Raw genomic sequence first — 21,557 nt, forward strand, 5'->3', positions numbered from 1 at the left:
ATATCCACCCGAAATGCATAAGTTAAAGTACGGAATGGTTCTCTTTCTTCCTCATTTCCCCCGCCCCCCCTCCCCAAATCTCTGTCTGCAGCCCTTCATTCCTAAGCAAATGCTTCCAGCTAAACTCCTGGGGCAAAGCATCGAACTTATGCCTGCCTCTCCCGCCTGCACTCTTGCTGAACTCACGCTGTGATTCGTACAAATTTAATCACATCTGCCTAGCAAAATCAATTCCACTCGAAGGAGTCCAAGCTTGTGCTTCTCTGCACCAGTATTAATACCGTGGAGAATCTCTGCCTCCTGAAATTAAGCGCATGCAGAAAGAGCTTCACAGAGAGAGAGGCGGAGCATCTGTGTTTGGGGGCAGAAGACCAGTGGAAGGGGTGGCTGCATATGAAAGGGTCTAACTCTTTGCGTGGGGGTGCAATCACAAACCCACATGTACCAAGGAGGGAGTAGCAGGAAAGTCCAACAGAACACATTCAGGATTGTAACGTAAGTGGGATATATCTCTTGCATTTTTATGTCTACTGTACTTACTTATTTATTACATTGATATCTCACCTTTCCTCCAAGGAACTCAAGGAAATTCCCCTCCTCATTTAATCCCAACAGCAACCCTGTGAGGTAGGTTAGGCTGAGAGGCAGCGACTGGCCCCGAGGTCACCTAGTAAGCTTCATGGTTTAGTGGGGATTCGAACTCTAGTCTCCTAGGTCCTAGTCCAACACTCTAACCACTATACCACACTGGGTGTAGTGTGGGCTCTATTAGCTTCCCCTCCTTTGCCTGTCTCACACACTGGAGTGGCAGAAGCTTTTCTGTGAAGTTTGTTTGTTGCATTTATATTCTGCCTCTCTACCGCGGCCCCCAAGGCAATTTACAATCTGAAATAAACAAATGCTACGAAATATTCTCAGGCCAGTCTTAGAAGCTCCCTGCCCTAGACTTCCTCACTTCTGCCTCCCCCAAGGGCAGAAGTAGGAGCCCTGGACAAGGTTGGGGAGAAGCTGCAGGGGCACATATGGGTCTACATCTTCCTCCCTCCCCACCCTGCCCCCATTTCACTCTCCTTTCTGGCAGGAGGGCGGGTGGGTATTACTAACTTGTTGCCTTTCTATCCCACTTATCCTCCAAGGAGTTGAAAGTGCTTCTCCCCCTCCTTGTTTAATCCCCATAACAACCCTGCGAGGTAGGTTAGGCTGAGAGTGAGTGACTGGCCCAGTGGTATTCCTGGCAGAATAGGGATTCAAACTCTGGTCTTTCCCTAGTCCCAGTCCAGTACTCTAAGCACTATGCCATGCTGCCTTCTCTTTGGTCAGCTGGGCAAAGATACATGCAATCAGGTGGTTATGATGATGCAGTTAGGACACCCAAGGTTCCTTTCTCTGAAATGCTATGTATTGCACATGCAACACCAGCAAAACAAGCACAACTGTATAGTCTGGAGGGGTTGGAACAATTCCCCTGTGGAGAAGCTACAACATTTGGGCCTTTTTAGTTTACAGGCAAGTGTATAAAGTGTGTGATAATTATGCTGCTTTCAACAGGCAGGGAGTTCCTAAGTGTAGGTGCCTGCCATCACACTAAAATATTGATTTCTTACAAATGTGGAACAGGAATTATGGGGCATCTTTAACAGCATCAGAAGGAAGCAGTTGAGTGGGCACATGTGGGGCAAGGTGATCTCGCAGGCAAACTGGACCCAAGTTGTTATGGGATTTATATACGAATAGCAACATTTTAAAGAGTTGCATTTACTGATAATCTTGTTTTGTTCTCGTGGTAAACAGCTTGGAGATTTTGTTTTGCTTTCACTATCAAGTGGTGTATAATTTTACAACCTAAGCAATGACCATTGAGGCTCAGGCAGGCGTACTAGGCCCTCTCCCTCCGCACAACAACCCGGCGAGGTGGGCTACGCTCTCGACAGAGCCAGCAGCTGCGGCCGGCGCGAGAACCAGCTCGAGTCGCGCCCGCGAAAGTGGCAACTCCGCGCGGCGCTGCCAGGCGGCCAGGGGTCCCCCGCGCGTCCTCGCTGCGCGTCGTCGGAGCTGGAGGCGGAGCCGAGGGGCCGGGGCGGACCGGGGAGGAGGGCGGTTCAGGAAGCGGCAGCCGGCTCCTCCCCGCCTCGCCTCGCCTCTCGGCTGCCACCAGCCCGGCGCCCTATAAAACACCAGCCACGGCCGGCCCCGCATCGGCCCCATGGAGGAGCGCGCGGGCCCCGCCGAGCTGGAGAGCGAGAAGGAGGGGAAGAAGCGGCGGCGGGGGCGAAGCGCCGGGTAGGGAGCCCGCTTGGCCGGGCGCGGAGGCGGCGCCCTCTACCCCCGGCCTGGCTTTTGTTTTGTTTTCTTTGGGGGGGGCGGGCAATCCAACTTAAATCCAGGGTGTCCTGGAGGGGCGATCCAGCTTTAAAAGGGTGTCCTGGAGCGGCGCCCCGGTGCGCTGCCTCGCCCCCATGGTGGTGGAAACGGGGCGCTTCCTGCCCCGCGCCCATCACCGCGGCGGCTGGTCTGGCCGGGGCTGCGTCAAGGTCACGAGCGCCAGCAGGTGACAGCGGAGGGAGTGGGGAGCGAGGCCGCGCCCTCGGCTTCCTTAGGCGGAGCAGGAGTTGAACTCTGCCCCCCCCCCTCGCGCGCGTCTCCGTTGGGGGCGTGGAGCGATCGGGGGCGACTCCCCCCCCCTCCGCTCAATCCTCCTTGTAGAGTCACCGAGGCGGGGCGGAAGTGGCGAGTTCCTGTGTCCAGGTGGGGCAGCCCTGGCTGGAGGTGCCTCCTGGATCGAGGTTAGAGAAAGCACATGACTGGGAAGTGGGCGAGATTCTTTAGTGGGGCTCTGCTGCCTGTTTCTGTCCCATGGAGCCTCCTGTACCCCACGCTTGAGTTGTGGCTAAGCAGTCAGGAGTGCTCCAGCCTGGACCTCCGACTCCCTCCTGAAGTCTGGCTGTAACAGCTGCTCTCTTTTCCTTTGCAGCTCTGGCATGTGAATGAGGAACAGATTCTGCCCAGAGGAGAAGAGGATGAACTTAGGCGGCCTTTCCACCGCCCCTCAGGGTGGCTTTGCCCACTGGCCTGAGCCTTTGCCCTTAGCTAAGTGCCTTGGTGGCAGTGGGCAGGAGGAGCCTGGGGGGAGCTCCATGCAGGAGAGTGGCTACCTGAGCCTGAAGGGCCCAAGCCCAGAGGAGTCTGACGCAGACCTGGAGTCGTGGAGCTCCTTGGAGCAGGACACCACCGAAATGCAGATGAAGGTGGACTTCTTCCGCAAGCTGGGCTACTCCTCGGAGCAGATCCTGGCTGTCCTCCACAAGCACGGCCTGAACGCTGACACCAACACGGTCCTCGGGGAGCTGGTCAAGCATGGGATGGCCACGGGGGAGAGGGACCCTGCTGAGGCGCCCCAGGACACCCCCGAGGCACCGCTGGTCCCACGAGGGGGTGCAGCAAACCAGAGCCCCACCCGGGCCACACCTCTGGAGGGAAAGGACGGAGAGAACTTGCGCCCCATCGTCATTGACGGGAGCAACGTGGCCATGAGGTAGGGCCTTGTCTGTGGTGGCTCGTTCCCTCCCACGTGGGAGGTGCTTGCCGGGACTGTGGCGCCTGCCTTGCAGGGGGTTGGACTAGATGGCCCTTTGGGTCCCTTCCAGTTCTATGATCCTATAAGCAGAGAGTGACACCTTAAATGCCCAACCTGGCTGTTCTTTTTAAGCCCAGATGTCAATATTCTAGGGAGCGGTCTAGTTCTTTGCCTATCCTCTCCATCTCTGTGTACTTTCCCTCTGTAGTGGTTTCATGACTGGCTCGTGGGGCGCTGACAGAGCTTGATGTCACATGGCTCTGAAAAGCAGGGTGGTTGTTGGGTTTTTTCATGCTGTCAAGTTCCTTCCTGTGTCTGAGGAAAGGGGGCAGGCCTTCTCTCCTTCTGACCATGAAGAGGATCTTCTGTGCAGTGATGGGGCAAGAGTTGTTATTGTGGCGCTTGGAACTGGTGGGAGGGGGCAGAGGTTCTGACCTGCTCCTCTTCCAGCCATATGAAAGGCCTCGGGCGCGAGGGAGATTGCTCAGGACCCGTGTTGCACAGCTGGCAAGCCATGCTCTGCTGTTTTGCAAGAAATAAGCCGCTTGAGAACCAACACCTCCACCTCCTTAAGCAAGGGGAGGGCCTAGTGCTACAAGTTTGTATGTTTTAGTTCCTCTCACTGTGGGCAGGATCCTCTGCCTTGCTGGGAGGGAAAGGCCTGTGTTTGTGTGTCCTGTTTTGTCCAGAGGGCAAGATCCTGCCCTGTGTAGATATGGTGGTCTTATATTTATATCCTGCTTGTCAGCTGAGGCGGTCTCCCCAGTTTGACAATAAAATCCAGGCAAAAATTACAATGGGGATCTGGTGTGTTGTGGTGTGGTGTGTGGTTATTGTATCATATCTTGTCACCTGACAGTGGGTGATACAATCCAGGGGTCTCTGCTCCTGAGGGATGGGGCGGAAGCAGCTGCAGATGGGGAGTGGAGAGGAACTGATGGCAAAGATGTCAGCCTCCTGAAACAGCAACCCTTCCACTGAGAGGAGAGTTACCTAACTTTTTTTAACATTAAGTTTCAAGCCCAGGAATCTGCCTGGCAAGTTAATTTTACTCCAGGGTTAAAAGAGGTGGTGGCAGCATACAGGTTGCTTGTTCATGCTTTCACAGACAAGTTAGAACACTGATTTCTGGATTTCTATGATGGAATTGTGCTTGTAAGGAAGCATCTGACCAAGCAGGTTCCCTGCTCTATAGTGATCACTTCTCTCTTGTGCTTATTGCTCATCTAAGAGCTGTGATTTGATTTGATTTGATTTGATTTCAAAGGGGTTCAGCAGGCGGAGGGGGGTGCTTCTCAGGTGGAAGAGGCAGCAACTGTGGGGTGGAAGGCCAGTTTCCCCCTGCAGGAGTTCTGGGCATGTCTTGGGGCAGATTTGTCCTTGCTAGTTTGCTTGTTTTAACCCACCCACCCTGCCTACAACCTTCCAGTTATTAAGAGAGCATAAAACACTTGCCTCAAAACTACCCATTGTGCTGATTCATAAGTTTCCAGGACCCAAAATGTACCTGCCCCTTCCCAGAAACACCTCAGGGCCACTGCAGAGAGGGCCTGGATGTAGCCCCTCTCTTGAAGGTACCCTGAGCAAAAGAATCCTAAAACCTTTATTTGCGCCAGCACTCCTTCCTGGAGTCTGCCTGTGGCCAGGAAAAACAGAATGAGAATAATGTGGGGAGTGCCTTTTTGAGTAAACTATAAGCTGAGTGTATTCCCTTTACTTGATACCCAAAGTGCCCCCGCTCAACTGTGGAATTTGGGGAAGCAACTCCCAAGTTACTGGCTGTAGCTTGTTGACAGATTTAAGCACTTGCCAGTCATTTAAGAAGTTAAGCGGTGGCAAACTCTCATGTTCCTGCCAATGGGAGAAAACCTTTTTCTCGATTACTTATGAGCTGGTGCTCTTTGGTTTTGAAAGCCACGATTCTGGAATGCCAAATTCTGTGTGATTGATTCTGGAGTACCCTTGTAGCAGAGAATATACAGTGGTACCTCTGGATGCGAACAGGATCCGTTCTGGAGCCCTGTTCGCATCCTAAAGCGAACGCAACCCGCATCTGCACGGGTCGTGATTCACCACTTCCGCACATGCACGTGACATCATTTTGAGAGTTTGCACATGCGCAAATGGGGAAACCCGGAAGTAACACACTCCGTTACTTCCGGGTCACCGCGGAGCGCAACCTGAAAACGCTCAACCTGAAGCTACTTCAACCTGAGGTATGACTGTACACAGTCCATGCTGGATGTTCTCTGAATTTGGAGAAGTCCCCCAGGAAAACAGTGCTGATTTAAGAGTTAGCTGCTAGAATGGGGACATCCCTGCAGCCCTTCAAAGGGAGAGAGCTTTTCCTCACCTGGCCTGGTGAGGTTGAGAGCCTGTTAGACATTCTAACATTGATCAGGGTAGTGGAGGTGAGAATGGCATCTTAATTCATTCTGGGATCATAGTGTGTCCGCCACCCCCCCCCCACACACCCCAATAGGCAGCTGCACAGCATCCTTACTGTAGTGTTCAGATACCTCCTGTCCCCTTTGTCCCAAGGCACTGGCGGTGTTAGGAATTTGGCATAGTTAAACTGTGGAACTCGCTCCTTCAGGAGAAAGTGATGGCCACCAACCCAGATGGCTTTAAAAGAGAATTAGACAAATTCCTGGAGGAGAGGGCTACTAGCCATGACGGCTGTGCTCTGCCTCCACAGTTAGAGGCAGCCATGGTTCTGAATCCCAGTTGCTGGAAGCCACAGGAGGGGAGAGGGTTCTTGCACTCGGGTCCTGCTTGCTGGTTCCCCATTAGAACATCTGGTCAGCTGCTGTGAGAACAGGATGCTGGACCAGATTGGCCACTGGCCTGATCCAGCAAGGGCCTGTTTTCTTTTTTTATGGTGGAAATGGGCAAACAGCTGTTGCTACCCTCATTTGCTCCTTGATCACAATTAAGGTTTCAGGGTTTTTTATTGGCTGCCTCCTGTCCATCAGACCCTCCTAAAGGAGCAGGGTGGAGGGGGATTCAAGTTCTACACAAGTGTGCTGTTAATTTGTTTTGTTTCTAAGGTTTGTTTGTTTTTTGCCTTGCTATTTTTATATAAACAAGCAGCCACCAGGACCCAGGAAGAGCAGGGCAGTTTCAGAGCCAGCTTCCTGTTCAGAGTGGAATGACAAACTGCTGTGTTCGTTCTTGATTCACCCTCCCCTGGATAATACTCAAGGCAACTATATGCAAATCTCAGAGGGGTGAGTGGAGGAGAACTGGCCTTCACTTCCTTCTAAGGGAATTTTTCACAGTTGTTGCCACATCAGATGAGTCTGCTGGGCTCCTTCACAAGCCGTTCCACACGAGGCTTCTAGGAAACAGCATGCAAATTTTCTCCAGCAGCTGCAATAAGGAGAAGAGGGTTTGGTAGTTAGTTGCTCTTAGATCCTCAATAAAGTTTCAGTTTTGACTTGTGGGATTTGCTTCCCACAATACTATTTCGTATTTTAATATTGACTCTCTCTTTCTCTCTACTGTCAACTTTCAGGAAGGTTTCGTGTCAAAGGGTTTGGAGGAGGGGAGGGGGAGCCCCTGGAAAGTTGACATTTTTCCTGATTAGATAGATGGATGGATATTTTTATAAGATTTTGTTAAAGCTATTTCATAATACAATGATATTTTAGAAACCTAATCTAACTAAAAACAAAAACAGAGGAAGAGAAAAGATAATGCAGAGTCCTCTCTCAAAGGCAGCTCTTGTTGCTCACAGAAAGTGGTAGACCCTCCCAGCTCCCACCTGGGAGCTTTCCTTTATACCCCCTGCCTCTCACCCTGGGAGATCTTCCCTTCCCTGCCTCTCACTCATGGTTCTTCTACCAGCCAGCCACCACCTTCATGTGTGTGTAATCCTTAGACCCCAATAATGGCCCAGAGCAGAGGGCACCAAAGAGAAAGAGAAGGAGAAAGAATTAAAAGGACTTTCTACTTTCCGCCTGTCAGTTACATAAAAGAAATTATTCAAAACATTTGCTCTAGGATGATATCCAACTGGATGGTTTTGAAAGAGGATTAGACAAATTCATGGAGAGAGAGGGCTTTTGATGGCTCCTCGCCGTGATGGCTGAGGCCACAGCTGGACTCTGCACTGCTTCTGAATCCCAGTTGCTGGACACTGCAGGAAGGGAAAGTGCTCTTGTGCTTGAATCCTGCTTGCAGGTTTCCCTTTGGGGCACCTGTTTGGCCATTGTGAGAACAGGATGCTGGACTAGATAGAACATTGGCCTGGTCCACCAGGCTCTTCTTATGTTCTTAATGTTGCTTTTCCTCCTCTACCATTAGAGCAGGCATAGGCAAACTTGGCCGTCCAGATGTTTTGGGACTACAATTCCCATCATCCCTGACAACTGGTCCTGTTAGCTAGGGATCACGAGAGTTGTAGTCCCAAAACATCTGGAGTGCCGATTTTGCCTATGCCTGCATTAGAGCACCTTGCACTGAGGGATTATCCACACTTACCTTTCCTCTGTGTTTTACCGGCACAGTTCAAGCTTTATAGCTCCATGTCCAAGCATCATCTATCCATACAGGGGTGCCAAGTAGGTCATCTCCAAAACTACCCTTGTGGGGGGGGGGGCGTGGTATTTGCAGAAAGAGATTTGCCAACCATTTGCATAAGCTAAAAGGTTTGTCTTATGATGTAAAGTAGGATGTGGAAAATTAACTCCTTCCAATATTGACAGCTTCATCTTTTTAAGTGAGAATGAAGTTGAGAGGTCCCCCTCAAATAAACTTCCCAAAATGCCACATTAAACCCGTGTGAATACACTTGGGGAATATCTAAAGGAATACTACAGAGCACATGAATTATCTGTGGCAAAATATTCAATTCAAGCGTATTAACTTTATCCCAAATACTAAGTCTAAGCTCATCTTTCCAAATCAAGAGATATCTCTGTCATCAGTCTGTTTAAATTCAGTTTAATTAATTGAGAAATATCTCTAGGATCCAAAATACTGAAATATGTTACTTCTGGGTACCAACAAAATTGCCAGTTAGTCACATAAACCAGATAACTTAATAGTGGCATGAATTTGGATTTTAAATAATTCATTGTATAGGCAGAAATTAGGCAAAAATTAATAGATTTTATTAGTTTATATAGACTATTGGAGTCTGCTAATAATAAATACTGTAATAATCAGTCATCTGCATACATAGCTGCTTTAAATTCCAGTTTTTTCATGCACCAAACCAGGAGTGTCTTCCCTGTTCTGGCAAATTGCACACCCTGATGGCACTAACCATGAATATAACGGGTGAAATAGATTAGCCCTGCCTTGGAGCCCTCTCTATACCAAACTCACTCAGATGAATTCCGTTTGTCGAGTCCACCTGGGGAGAGAGAGGTGTAAGATTCTACTCCCAATTCATAAATTCTTGTGGAAACGCACATTTTTTTTCAAAGTTACAGAAATAAACTACCAATGTATTTTATCAAACACTTTTCCAGCATCAGGAAAAATAGTTGCAGCCCATCAGTTCTTTTTTTTTTTTAAAGAAACAAAAGATTTGCTACCAGCTTAAATCATCTGATCCCTGCCTTTGGCAAATAAAGTCCGCCTGATCTAGCTATACAAACAGCCTAAAATCAGTTAGCAAGGATTTCTGTTAATACCTTGGCATCTACATTCATTAAGGAGATTGGCCTATAATATGCACAGCTAATGTGGTCTTTAATGGGCTTGGGAATAACAGAGATGTGAGCATCATATAGTGAAGATGGGCTAGGCACCCAATTCGGAAGCATGGCTGAGTAATCGCACCACTGTGGTGTGTAGTGTGTTAGTGTGTTACAGTGTGGTGTAGTGGTTAGTGTGTTGGACTAGGACTTGGGAGACCAGAGTTTGAATCCCCCCTCAGCCATGAAGCTAACCAGGTGGCCTTGGGCCAGTCACTGCCTCTCAGCCTCACCTAGCTCAGAGAGGAGTTGTGGGGATTAAGTGAGGAGGGGGAGGACAATGTACATGTCACCTTGAGCTCCTTGGAGAAAAAAGTATGTTATTATTATTATTATTTATTTTATTATTTATTAAATTTATATACCACCCTATACCCACATGTTTCAGGGCAGTTACAACATAAAATCACAAATAAAAACACGAAATACATTATAGAAATAAAAACAAAAACAACCCAATAAACCCCACACACACACATTTTAAAAGGACATTGGATGTCAGTCAGCCAAAGGCCTGGTTAAAGAGCAACATTTTTGCCCTGTGCCTAAAGGTGTGTAATGAACCAGCCGAACCTCCCTGGGGAGAGCATGCTACAAATGAGGATATAAACACAATAAATAAATTTTCTGAGATAAGGGGACAGGTGACTTGGTCACAGGCAGGCGCTGGTCTCTCTGCAAGCAGAATCGTCATTGCATGGCAAGAAAGGGAAGGAAATGAACTGTTTTTTTGAAAGCAATTATCTCCATTGACTGCTTGCATGATATGGGGTTGGTGTTTGGATTAGTTGGGCTCCTTCCAAGGGCTGATGGGCTTTACCTAGCTGTAGAAATAGGATCCACCTGTTCATTGGGCAGGCCTTGATTTCAGTGCTAAGGACCTCTTCTGATGCTCTGAGGGAGCTTTTCAGTTGTGGCCCCTTGGCTGTAAAACACTTTACCCAAAGAGACCTACCTGGCATTTGGAGGGGGTCTTTTTGTTGCCAGACGTCATTCTCCCAGGCTTTGGGGCCCTTCAGGCTTAGAAATTGTTATAGATATTACATTGCATTCTATCACTACATCATTGTGTCTGAAGCTCTATTTCGCGAACTCCCCAGAGAACCTGCAGGAAGGAAGCCAGCCGATAAACAAGCGCTGCCGGTCCTTCCTTGAGCCCTTTTGGAAAAGGGGCCCTGAAGCCAAGAGAGCATTCTGCCTGCCCTGTGGCTACGGAGACCTTGGAACCACCAGGGGCACCCAGGGCAGGTGTGGCTTCCTGAGGTTCCTCCTGTTTCTCTCTTGCCAGCTTCTAGAAACCATGATCATAACAGGAAGCTCTGGGAAAGACATCAGCGCCCCATGAAAGTTTAAGACACTCTCTTAATAGAAAGTCATATTTTCTTCCCATCAGGAATTCTGTCAAGGATTTGTTTAGCTGTGATTATTTCTACGTTGCAAGAGGTCGGACAAGATGACCCTTGGGGTCCCTTCCAAACCTGTGATTCTATGATCATCCCCACCTGGCCCCTAATTTAAATCTTTTGGGGCGTGGGTGATCAAAAAGCTATGGGAACATTTCTTTCTGCCAGAAGGAATTAGCATATTCATCCTGTGCAAATATTACTTGCATTATGGGGGAGCATTTCTCAGCTTCACTGCTGCTGGGTCCTTTTTTTCCTTCCTGCTTGGCGCACGTGCTAATTGCACAAAGGCCTTGGACAGGAAGTGGATTTCACCCTCTGATGAAACTGCCCAGGGAACGTAAGCTGGTGGTGCTGGACTGTTGGCCAGAGAGGAGCATCTGACCTGGCTGCTTCTTGTGGGAGAGGCTGGGATCTGGAAGTTCTGCCCCCTCCATGTCAGAGTTGTGGGCGGGGAAGAGGTTTGCCAGATGCAGTGACTCCACAGGGAAGAGGCTGTGCTGTGTGCATGCCAAAGGGGAGACCACACCCGTTTACTAGTCTGGGAGGGATTGAGCACTCCTGGCATTCAAAGCTGCTTTCCTTGCCTTAGGTGGGGTTAGAAAACTTTGCACTGTGTCGATGTGCATGTCCTTGAGCCCCCAACTGGAAAGATTGGCATTGGGAAGGACAGATTCCTCTCCCAACTCCCCCTTTCCACTTCCTCTTGGAAAAGGTACTTAGTTGGCGAGAAAAGTCTGCCCTGTGTTACCCTGACTAGTTCCTGCAGGAGCTCAATCCGTATCCACCGCATACCTCAACTTATCAGCGATGATGTTGTACATTAACCCGGAGACCATTTCCAGAGAGCTAATTTGAGCAGGAAGAGAACAAAAGGGAGGTGAGGGGGGGAGGCTGGTGCAAGTGGCGAAAAGGCAGAGCAGGCAGTGAAGGGCACGCTGAGGATGAGATCCAGGGCTCGCAATGTCCAGCCTGGAGGCAAAAGTGCTTTAACAGACCTCTTCCACTCCAAAAAGCGAACTGTTAATGGCTGCTAGTCAGGATAGCTTTGTTCTGCCCCCACAGTCAAGAGGGCAGCAATGCTTCTGAATACCAGCTGCTACAAACCACAGGAGAGGACGGTGCTCTCATGCTTGAATCCTGCTTCCAAGTTTCCCATGATGGGTATCTGGTTGGCCAGTGCGAGAAGAGGATCCTGCACTACTTGGGCCATTAGCCTGATCCAGTAGACTTTTCTTGTGATTCCCCCCACCCCACCACACATAAAAACATATTTTCAGAGGATCTGTTTTTCAAAAGAATAAGATTTATTTATTTTTGTTTCGCTTTGTTTTGTATATCTGTATCATTTATAAACCATGATGGCAGAGAGGGCTATCGAGGGCCACTAACCATGATGACTATGTTCTGCCTTCAGAAGCAGCAATGAGTACCAGTTGTTGGAAACCACAGGAAGGGAGAGAGTCTTGCACCTGGGTCCTTTAGCGGGTTTCCCACAGGCATCTGACCAGCCACTGTGAGAACAGGATACTGGCCTAGATGAGCATTTGGCCTGATCCTGCTAGCTCTTCTTCGGGGTTGCTGGACTGGGTGGCAGGGCTGAATTCAACATTTAACATAAGGAATATTCGCTCCAATAATGAGGTCAAGGGGCACCCCAGTGGTGTGGGGAAGGAAGGTGGCAATGGCGGCGGCAGCAGGGGGAAGGTCATGGGTGTTCAGTATCTCCTTGGCTTCAAATAACAGCAGGGCACAGAGCTCGCCCAGTGGATCTCCACTGAAGTTTCCTCTGCCTTCGTGACACACAGGTCACATGGGAACCTGAACACTGACCCTGTGAATCTTTGTATCTTTGCAGCCACGGGGACAAAGATGTCTTCTCCTGCCAGGGCATCTTTCTGGCGGTGAAGTGGTTCCTTGACCGAGGACACACAGACATCACTGTCTTTGTGCCATCCTGGAGGAAGGAGCAGCCGAGGCCTGACGTCCCAATCACAGGTATGCGTTGAGCACATGGACACAGTTAAGTAGGTTGAGACTGATAGCAAGGGGAGTGTCTGTTTTCATTTGACATTGAGCTGGTGACTAAATGCACTGGATGGGATAGATCATGGCTGACTCCTCTGCCTTGCCCACCCTCCACCCCACATACTTTGAAATGTCAGGTGAGGCTTGGCTGTCCCATTCAAATAGTCACCCCGGTTGCCTCTTGGGTTGCCCTGAATTGCCTCTACCTGACCAGAAGGTTGTCGAGATGCACCAAGGTCAGAACTCCCCCTCCAGAAACACTCCAGAATCCCACTCTGAACATTTTCCCGAAGCGCTATCAGCTTTCCTTGCTACGGCAAGTTCTAATGGCAAAGATTCAGGAAGGGTAAAAGAAAAGAAAGTCTTTCACACAGAACATTGTTAAACTATGGAACTTGTTCTCCCAACCTCCTGTGAGGGCTCTTGTGCTCCAGTCCTTCTTGTGAGCTCCCCGTTGGGGCTTCTGGTTGGCCACTGTGAGAACAGGATGCCAGGCTAGATAGGCCATTGGCCTGATCCAGCAGGCTCACCATATGTTCCTACGTTAAAGGTTCGTGACTCTGGACATTTCATCTCTAAGACTTGCTTTAATTTGGGTTCCCTCCACACACACCCGCATTGCATGTCCCAAGAGAAGGGTTCAAATCAGACAAATCTGTAGGGTGTGATGTGGCATCTGAGTGAGAGAGAGAAAGAGGGAAAGCTCTAATTTGGGTAGGGATGGAACAAAACTGCTTGGGAGTGTGAGCACCAAGCAGTGTTACCTAGGTCAGGCTGCGTCTCTCAGGTTCCTGCTCTAGAGAGTTGGCCTCCTCCAGCCTCCTGCCAGCTTGGTTTGCTCACGAATTGTTCCGCAAATGCCTGGCCCTTCCAAGAGCTGTCCTGGGCAGAGGGTGACCTTGGTGTGTCCTCTTGCAGACCAGCACATCCTCCGCGAGCTTGAGGAGAAGAGGATCCTTGTCTTCACGCCTTCCCGGCGCGTGGGGGGCAAGCGGGTGGTCTGCTACGACGACCGCTTCATCGTGAAGCTGGCCTACGAGTCGGACGGCATCGTGGTCTCCAACGACGTCTACCGAGACCTGCAGGCGGAGCGGCCCGAGTGGAAGAAGTTCATTGAGAAGCGTCTGCTGATGTACTCGTTCGTCAATGACAAGTAGGTCCCTTGAGCGCTCAAGGAAATTGGACTGGGGGGAGAATGTGGCTGGACACAGAATGGGAGAGAAGAGATGAGGAACTCTTGGGAGTGTCCAGCTGACATGGCTGCCAAGATAAGCTTTATTTGGGGCGAGGACAGCAGCATGCCTGGTGGGGCCTTGGAAGCTAGACTTGGTCAGTGGAGAATTGGGTCAGAAGGTGTGGTGGTGGCCAGGAGTAGGACCCCAGTGCCCTATTGATCTCCAGGGACAGCAGAACCAAAATACACTGCCCCATCCATGCAAAGGGTTTGGGTGGGCATGGCAAGGAGCTGGGCTTTCTCAGTGATTACCCCTGGGCACAAGCCCGGGGGGGGGCAGGGGAAACACCTTCCCGAAGAAGTTGGAACTACAACCCTCTTTTTCTTTTCAGGGGCCATTTGGGTTTTCTGTCTGTCGCTGGCTGTGGTGGGAGGGGGAGAATCATGGCCTCTGGGAACGACTGCTCTTGACCAAGGTGTGTGCTGCCTGCCTCCAGGTTCATGCTTCCCGATGATCCCCTTGGGCGTCATGGACCCAGCCTGGACAACTTTCTGAGGAAGAAGCCGGTGGTTCCTGAGCACAAGAAGCAGCAGTGCCCTTACGGTAAGGCTGGTTTTTTTCCACTCTCCATTCACCCACCCCTGGCACCAAACTCTCTCCCTTTCTTTCTTTCTCTCTCTGGGCCAGGAGGGTTTTCCATTTTTCCTGCGGTACTTCTGCCCCACATTCAACCCCCTTTCCCTTCCCTTTCCAGGGAAGAAATGCACCTACGGCGTCAAGTGCAAGTTCTACCACCCGGAGCGCCTCAACCAGCTGCAGCGCTCCGTGGCCGACGAGCTCCGCGCCAACGCCAGGCTCTCCCCGACCAGGGGCGTGCCAACGTCCAAGGAGGAGAGGGGGAGCCGGCGACCCTCCCAGGTGGAAGCCTTGGGCTCTCTGCCCCCTGAGAGTGAGAAGACCCCCTTTCAGAAGGCTTCCGTGGACAAGAAAAGCTCCACCCACAAAGCCAAGCACGGGGAAGGCCCCACACACCTCCTGCTCAAAGGGGCCCCTCATAAGAGCAGCGGCGGTGGCACCTACCGACCTGCAGAGTGGTACCAGCCGCCACCGCCTGCCTCTCCCCACATGGACTCCCTCTCTTACGTGTCTCAGGAGCAGTTTGACTCTGGCATCGGCTCCCTGGAGAGCCAGCTGTCCGAGATGTGGCCCAGCCCCCCGGGCAGCCACAGCTCTCACCCCCACCACTGCAGGGGGCAGAGGCCCACCTACCCACACCCTCTGGGCCCTGAGTCAAATAGCTACAACTGCTACCAGCCCCAGGGCTACCACAAGTCCGTTGCGGGCTCAGGCGCTGGCTTCTTGCCCTACAACCCAGAGGTGCCTTCCTCCTCTGCCAGGGCCCTCCCTCCCTCCCTGCCTGGGTACAGCCTGCCTGCTGACTCAAGGGCTTCTCTGGGGCCCAAGTACTGGTCCGAGCCCTACCAGCCAACAGCCCCCAGGGAGGGGCTGAGGGGCCACCAGCTGCCCTACGACAAGGCCTCCTGCCAGTGGGCCGCAACAGACCACTTTGCCAAGGAGCGGGCCAACGTGCACACCCGCCTGTGCGGGATCTTCCACCCTCACCTGGTGGACGCAGTCATGAGCCGCTTCCCGCAGCTTCTCGACCCCCAGCAGCTCGCCGCCGAAATCCTCACTTACAAGTCCCAAAACCCTGGGGTGTGAGGTGGAGGGAAAGCAGTGGTTCAGCCCTGGAGGGAGGAAGTCCTCTTCTTGTATTGCAGAGGGTTGGACTAGATGACCCATAGAGTCCCTTCCAACTTTTATAATTCTGCAATTCCCCTGGGAAGGTCCTTCCCAAACACCAGCTGAAGCTTTGAGGCCTGAACGGGGAAGTGAGCAATTAGGATGAGGAGGGACAACCTTTCCCTCCCCTTCAAGCATTTGTTCAGAGGCAAGGCTTGTTCTTCACATAAGAGCAATGGCACATCCGGGCAAGGATGAAGTTGGCAAAAGGGGATAACAGGCTCTCCCATAACTTTGCTGTGATTAAAAAAAAAACTTCTGACAACTGGAAGCCGTGAGAGCGCTGCCTGTGCTCTGACTGCCCTCCTGCCTTCTCCCAGCTTTCAAAGGGCACCCACACTCCCCTGACCTCCAGAACTGTAGGAGAAGGCATCTCTCGATATGGGGTGGAGAGTTCAGTCCTCGCTACTCCTCTAGCGGCTCAGTCTTGGTGACTGGCAAGTCCGATATTAACGGTTATAGATACTTTCGGTAATGAATATATAGCAATTGCTCCTGGTTCCTGCTTATATATTTTTTAAAAAATAAAGTGTGTGATTCACTTGCAGGCCAGGAGCAGTTGATCCGTTGATGCATATTGTATCCCTCTGTATACGTTATGTATTCTTCCGTGTGGTCCTTCTAGTGGTTGACGCTGAAGCCATCCCAGGTGGCGGCTGGCAGAAGGGAGAGAGCAGAGCACAAGACCCCCCTGCCCCATGAGTGGGTTTTTCTGGGGGGATGGGGGTGCTGTGACCTGCTCCTTCCTTCTCCCACATGCCAAAGGGATGGGTCAGCCAGGCTAGCACCGTGTGCTGCAAGAGCCACCTGGACCCAGAAAACCCCGTATGCCTGGTTATATTATGATACATCACGGAACAGTGGTGTTTCATGTTAGTAAGCAAAATGCTTTTTAACTATTGTTTGTAATCTTATAACTTTGCACATTTTGTAAATTACGTGAGAGTTTGGTTTTTAATGGGATGGGATTCCTGGATGATGCTGGTTTTCCTTCCTTCTGAGGTCGCTGTCCCATAATTAGGAGTGGGCTGTTTTAAAGTGCATGGAACAGTAAAAACACTTTGGAATGTCTTGTGATCTTTCTTCTTCCTCTTCCTCTTCTTCCTCCTCCTCTTTCTTCTCTCTCTCTCTCTCTCTCTCTCTCTCTCTCTCTCTCTGAAGCAATAACAACCGATTATGATGCACAAATAAAAGGCCCTGGTTGTTCACATCACTCTCGTCCCCTTAATTTATTTGTTGCAATTGTATATCCCACTTTTCCTCCCAAGGGGCTGAAGGTGACATATGTGATTCTCCTCCTATTGTATCCTCACAGCAACCCTGTGAACTAGAAAGGCAGTGGTTGGTGGATGTTTACCCAGTGAGCTTCATTGCCAAGAGGGGATTTGAACCCCAGTCTCCCAGGTCCTGGTCCAACACTCTAACCACTAGACCACACTGACTGTCAGTGGTTGGAACCCACTGCTGCTGAAGCAAGGTGCCTTCAGGTAGAAGGAGGAGGGTGAGAGGCCATTTCTGTGGCACCTCTCCTGACATGCCAATGCTGCCCCTAGGGCTTGTTTTCTCTGTCATGGAAGAGGGGAGGGTGTGGCTGAGAAATCCTGGACTCCTGTATCCTTCCAGGCATGGCCCATAAAGCCCCTGTGAGGCCAGTGTGTGTGTGTCTGCTGCAAGATGCTAAGAAAGACATTCTCTCCATTTCCACCCCAAACTCTAGCAGCAGCTCTCGAGTCATGAAATGGAGCCCTGCCTCTCCTGCTTCAACTTAAACCATGGAACTCACTCCCACTGGAGGCACTTGAGGGCTGCCAACTTGGATGGCTTTAAAAAAGGAATGGGCAAATTCATGTAAGACTGTCAGTGGCTACTAGCCATGATGGCTACACTCTGCCCTCCACAGTTGGAGGCAGCAATGCTTCTGAATACCAGTTGCTGGAAACGTAGGAGAGGAGAGGGCTCTTGTGCTCTTGCAGATTTCCCACAAGCATCTGGTTGGCCACTGAGAACAGGATGCTGGACCAGAGGGGCCATGGGCCTGACCTAGCAAGCTCTTCTCAGGTTCTGACATAACAACTGAATGGCTTCAAAGTTCTCCAAAAGCCACCTTTCTGAGTTTCTGCTGTGCATGGTGAGAAGGGTCCTGCCTCTGTTGGGCTCGTCACTAAACTTCTGAGTGCCCAGGACTCCTCATGTGCCTCCAGTGCCAGTGTGGTATAGTGGTTAAGAGCAGTGGACTCGTAATCTGGTGAACCGGGTTCGCGTCTACGCTCCTCCACATGCAGCTGCTGGGTGACCTTGGGCCAGTCACACTTCTCTGAAGTCTCTCAGCCCCACTCACCTCACAGAGTGTTTGTTGTGGGGGAGGAAGGGAAAGGAGAATGTTAGCCGCTTTGAGACTCCTTCAGGTAGTGATAAAGCGGGATATCAAATCCAAACTCTTCTTCTCCTGCCTGCTCAGCTACAAAGAGCAGAATTGGTTAATCAAATTTTATCCGGACAAATATTTTCTGTCTCTCCTTACTTCATAAATAAACATAATTTAAACCCAAGAGGGAAACTGTGTGAGGTGTGCCCTAGGTGCAGAGAGTTGTTTTCAGCTGAGGGGAGAGTTAATTCCTCTCTCCAGCTGGACCCCCAAGTGCCCCCTCACAAGTCTGAAAAAAGAATAGAAATAGGAACCTGCTTCCAAGCCTAATTTCAGTGCTGGGGATGGGACTCTGGTTGCCAGGCAAGGCCTCTTGAGGCCTCCTCTGTGTGAACCCATGGGTGCCATGTTGGTGACCCACGGCCTAGACGACGAAACTCTTCGCCTGTCGATGTCTCGTGAGGAGAGGTTGGCGAAAACCTGCAAGGGACAGCCACAGCACTGGGGGTCAGGCATGTGCTTCGTCTGCAGCTTGTCCCAGGTTCCAGTCTCTGGCGCTTCCCATTACAGCAGCGGGTGGCAGAGAAGAGCCAACTTTGCCTGAGATGGCAGGAAACTCCTCCCAGTCAAAAGTGGGTACTGCTGGAGCTAAATGGAGCAACAGTCTGGCCCTGGTATGAAACAGCTCTCCCGGCGTACTTTTGCTGCTGCTGCTTCTGCTGCTACTAGTGGTAAAAGCATAATTAAAAAATCACACTGTGGTTTTGGGGGCAGGAAATAAGTTGCTCTCTGTCTTGAGGTGGGAGTTTCCTTGTTTGTGTCTCCGCTTCGTGCTCTGTACGCCGAGCTGAGCTTTGAACGTTGGACTTTCCTCATCATGGGATGTGCCCAGTTTTGTTCAGTCTCGGGGGGGGCGGGCACTGGGCTTTCCTGTGACTTCAGAGGAACTTCAGCTAAACTAAAACTGCAAGCACACCTCCACCCGAGGCCTGTCAGAGGTTCAACCAGAGGCTTTCAGGACTCCCGCCTGCCTGTCTGATGCATTTGAGCGAAAGACTCTGCATTTAATTCCTTCACCACCAGCTCAAGCCCAACCATTGGCCCATCTACTCTCACAGTAGGAGGTGACATAAGTTTATAAAATTATGCATGATATGAAGAAAGTATATAAAGACATTTTCCCCCTTCTTATAACTCATTGACATCCACCGAAGCTGAATGCTGGAAGATTAAGGACAGACAAAAGAAAATCTTCTTGCAGCTCACAGTTAAACTATAGAACTCACTCCCACAGGGAGCAGTGATGGCCACTTTAAAAGAGGATTGCCAGTTGCTGGAAACCAGAGGAAAGCAGAGGCTCTTGTGTTCAAATCCTGCTTGCAGCTTTCCCACAGGCATCCGGTTGGCCACTGTGAGAACAGGATTCTGGGCCGCATGGGCCACTGGCCTGATCTAGCAGGCTCCTCTTATGCTCTTAGGACCACAACTGATGGGAGCTGTGGTTCAAAACACCTGGAGGCTGCCAGGCTAAGGGAGCCAGCTCTGCAGGGAGTACTTTCCTAGCCCTGAAACCTGCAATCCCAGGGGTTGGAAACTTTTGCAGGCCAAGCAGGTGTTCTGCAATGCAAGGCTAGCGAACATGCCATGTTGGGACAGGTTGGGGTAGGGGAAAGATTCCTGCTACTCTTTATGGATGTAGAACATGGGTAGGCAAACTAAGGCCCAGGGGCTGGATCTGGCCCAATCGCCTTCTAAATCCGGCCTGCGGATGGTCTGGGAATCAGTGTGTTTTTACATGAGTAGAATGTATCCTTTTATTTAAAATGCATCTCTGGGTTATTTGCGGGGCATAGGAATTCATTTTTTTTCTCCAAAATATAGTCCGCCGCCCCCCCACAAGGTCTGAGGGACAGTGGACCAGCCCCCTGCTGAAAAAGTTTGCTGACCCCTGATGTAGAATCTCCCTGCTCCCCTCCCCTGAGCCTAGGCTGGCTGGGTGGGTGCAGAGGCAATGAGCAAGGCTCTTTCCATCAGCAGATCCTGCCTGAGACTACAAGGGGTGGGGAAGGCTGCCTCCCTCTCCTCCTGGCTTCCCCCCACCCCACCCTCAGGCCTGTCTGGTGGCTCCCACCCTCCCAGAGGCCTCTCAGGCCTTCTCCTTTGGCGGTGCTGAACTTTCCCTTGAACCCAGCCAGTTGCACTGTGAGGGGTTTTCCCAGCCCCAGAAATCACCTGACTTCGAAGCAACTTCCTGGAGCCTCTGTGCTGTTGCTCTTGCTGCGTGGGTGAGCAGCAGGGCAGGGCTTGTTGGGACTGGTTTCAGATTGTGTCTGTGGAGACGTGAGGCAGGGAGCTCAGCCCATCACTCAGCCTCTTGGCTTGGAGAAGCTCAGCGGGAAGGCAGAAGAAAAGGGCTTGCAAATACCTGCGATTTGGGCCTCTCTCAGTCTACCCATTGTGGGGAAAACCCCACACCCATTTCAGCCGGAGTTTATGTAACCGCTCTGAAATGCATTTGTTTAATTTATTGGTTGCACTTTTGTACCACCCCTTTCCTCCAAGGAGCTCAAGGTGGTGTACATGGTTCCCCCCCTCTCATATAATGTGCACAACAACCCTGCAAGGTAGGTTAGACTAAGAGGCAGCGGCAGGCGCCAGGTCACCCAGAGAGCTTCATGGCTGAGGGTGGGGGAGGGATGTGAACCCTGGTTTCCCCGGTTCTAGTCCAACACACTAACCACTCTAGGAGCCAGTGTGGTGTGATAGGGTGTCAGTCTATGACCTGGGAGACCAGAGTTCGAATCTCCACTCGGCTATGAAGCTCACTGGGTGGGGCCAGTCCTCATCTCTTAGCCTAATCTACTCACAAGGTTGTTGTGAGGATGAAATGGTGAGGAGAACCATGTACACCACCTTGAAATCCTTTGGAGATAAAGGTGGTATATAAATATTATTATTTACATGCCACACTCGGTCAATCAACTCCACAGGTCCAGCTTTATGGACAGCCATTGATCTGCTCCCTGGAGCTTCAAGGAGGGCAGCAGCCAAGTAGACATGAGTGACTCTGATGGCTTCCAGGCTCCCTAAGAAGCTGCCTTATACTAAGTCAGACCATTGGTCCATCTAGCTCAACTGACTGGCAGCTGCTTTACAGGGCTTCAGGAGGGAGACATTCCTAGCCCTACCTGGGGATTGAACCTGGGACCTTCTGCACACATACCACTGAGCTACGGCCCTTCGCCGTGTGAGGCTTGTCACATTGAAGGCAACAGAGGAGGAACTGCAGCATTTAAAAATTCTGCTGTCACACCTGTCCATGGGGCGATAGCTCCTTCCCTCTGCAGCCTTACCTTCTTCTCACCTCTCTCTGCCTTTCCAAATACAGCTCCCTGTGAGACCAGGAAGACAGAGCAGCCTCACCCAGTCTGAGCCAAGGTGGAAGGGGAATCCCCTCCTTCCCTACCTCCCCACTCCCCCCACCCCACCGTGATTATAGAT

The 21,557-nt window shown here is 51.0% G+C and overlaps 1 protein-coding gene across 1 annotated transcript; it reads left to right on the forward strand.

Annotated features, from left to right (window-relative positions):
- The first annotated feature begins 2,100 nt into the window (after nt 1-2,100).
- Nucleotides 2,101-16,904, forward strand: ZC3H12A (zinc finger CCCH-type containing 12A). The gene is made up of 6 exons (XM_053399156.1): nt 2,101-2,280; nt 2,972-3,532; nt 12,544-12,683; nt 13,632-13,866; nt 14,385-14,491; nt 14,643-16,904. Exons 2-6 carry the CDS (start codon nt 2,985-2,987, stop codon nt 15,608-15,610), a joined length of 1,998 nt encoding a protein of 665 aa, XP_053255131.1. The 5' UTR covers nt 2,101-2,280; nt 2,972-2,984; the 3' UTR covers nt 15,611-16,904.
- The last annotated feature ends 4,653 nt before the right edge of the window (nt 16,905-21,557 follow it).

Source organism: Podarcis raffonei, chromosome 8, assembly GCF_027172205.1.
Source record: "Podarcis raffonei isolate rPodRaf1 chromosome 8, rPodRaf1.pri, whole genome shotgun sequence".
In the NCBI taxonomy this organism is placed as follows: domain Eukaryota; kingdom Metazoa; phylum Chordata; class Lepidosauria; order Squamata; family Lacertidae; genus Podarcis; species Podarcis raffonei.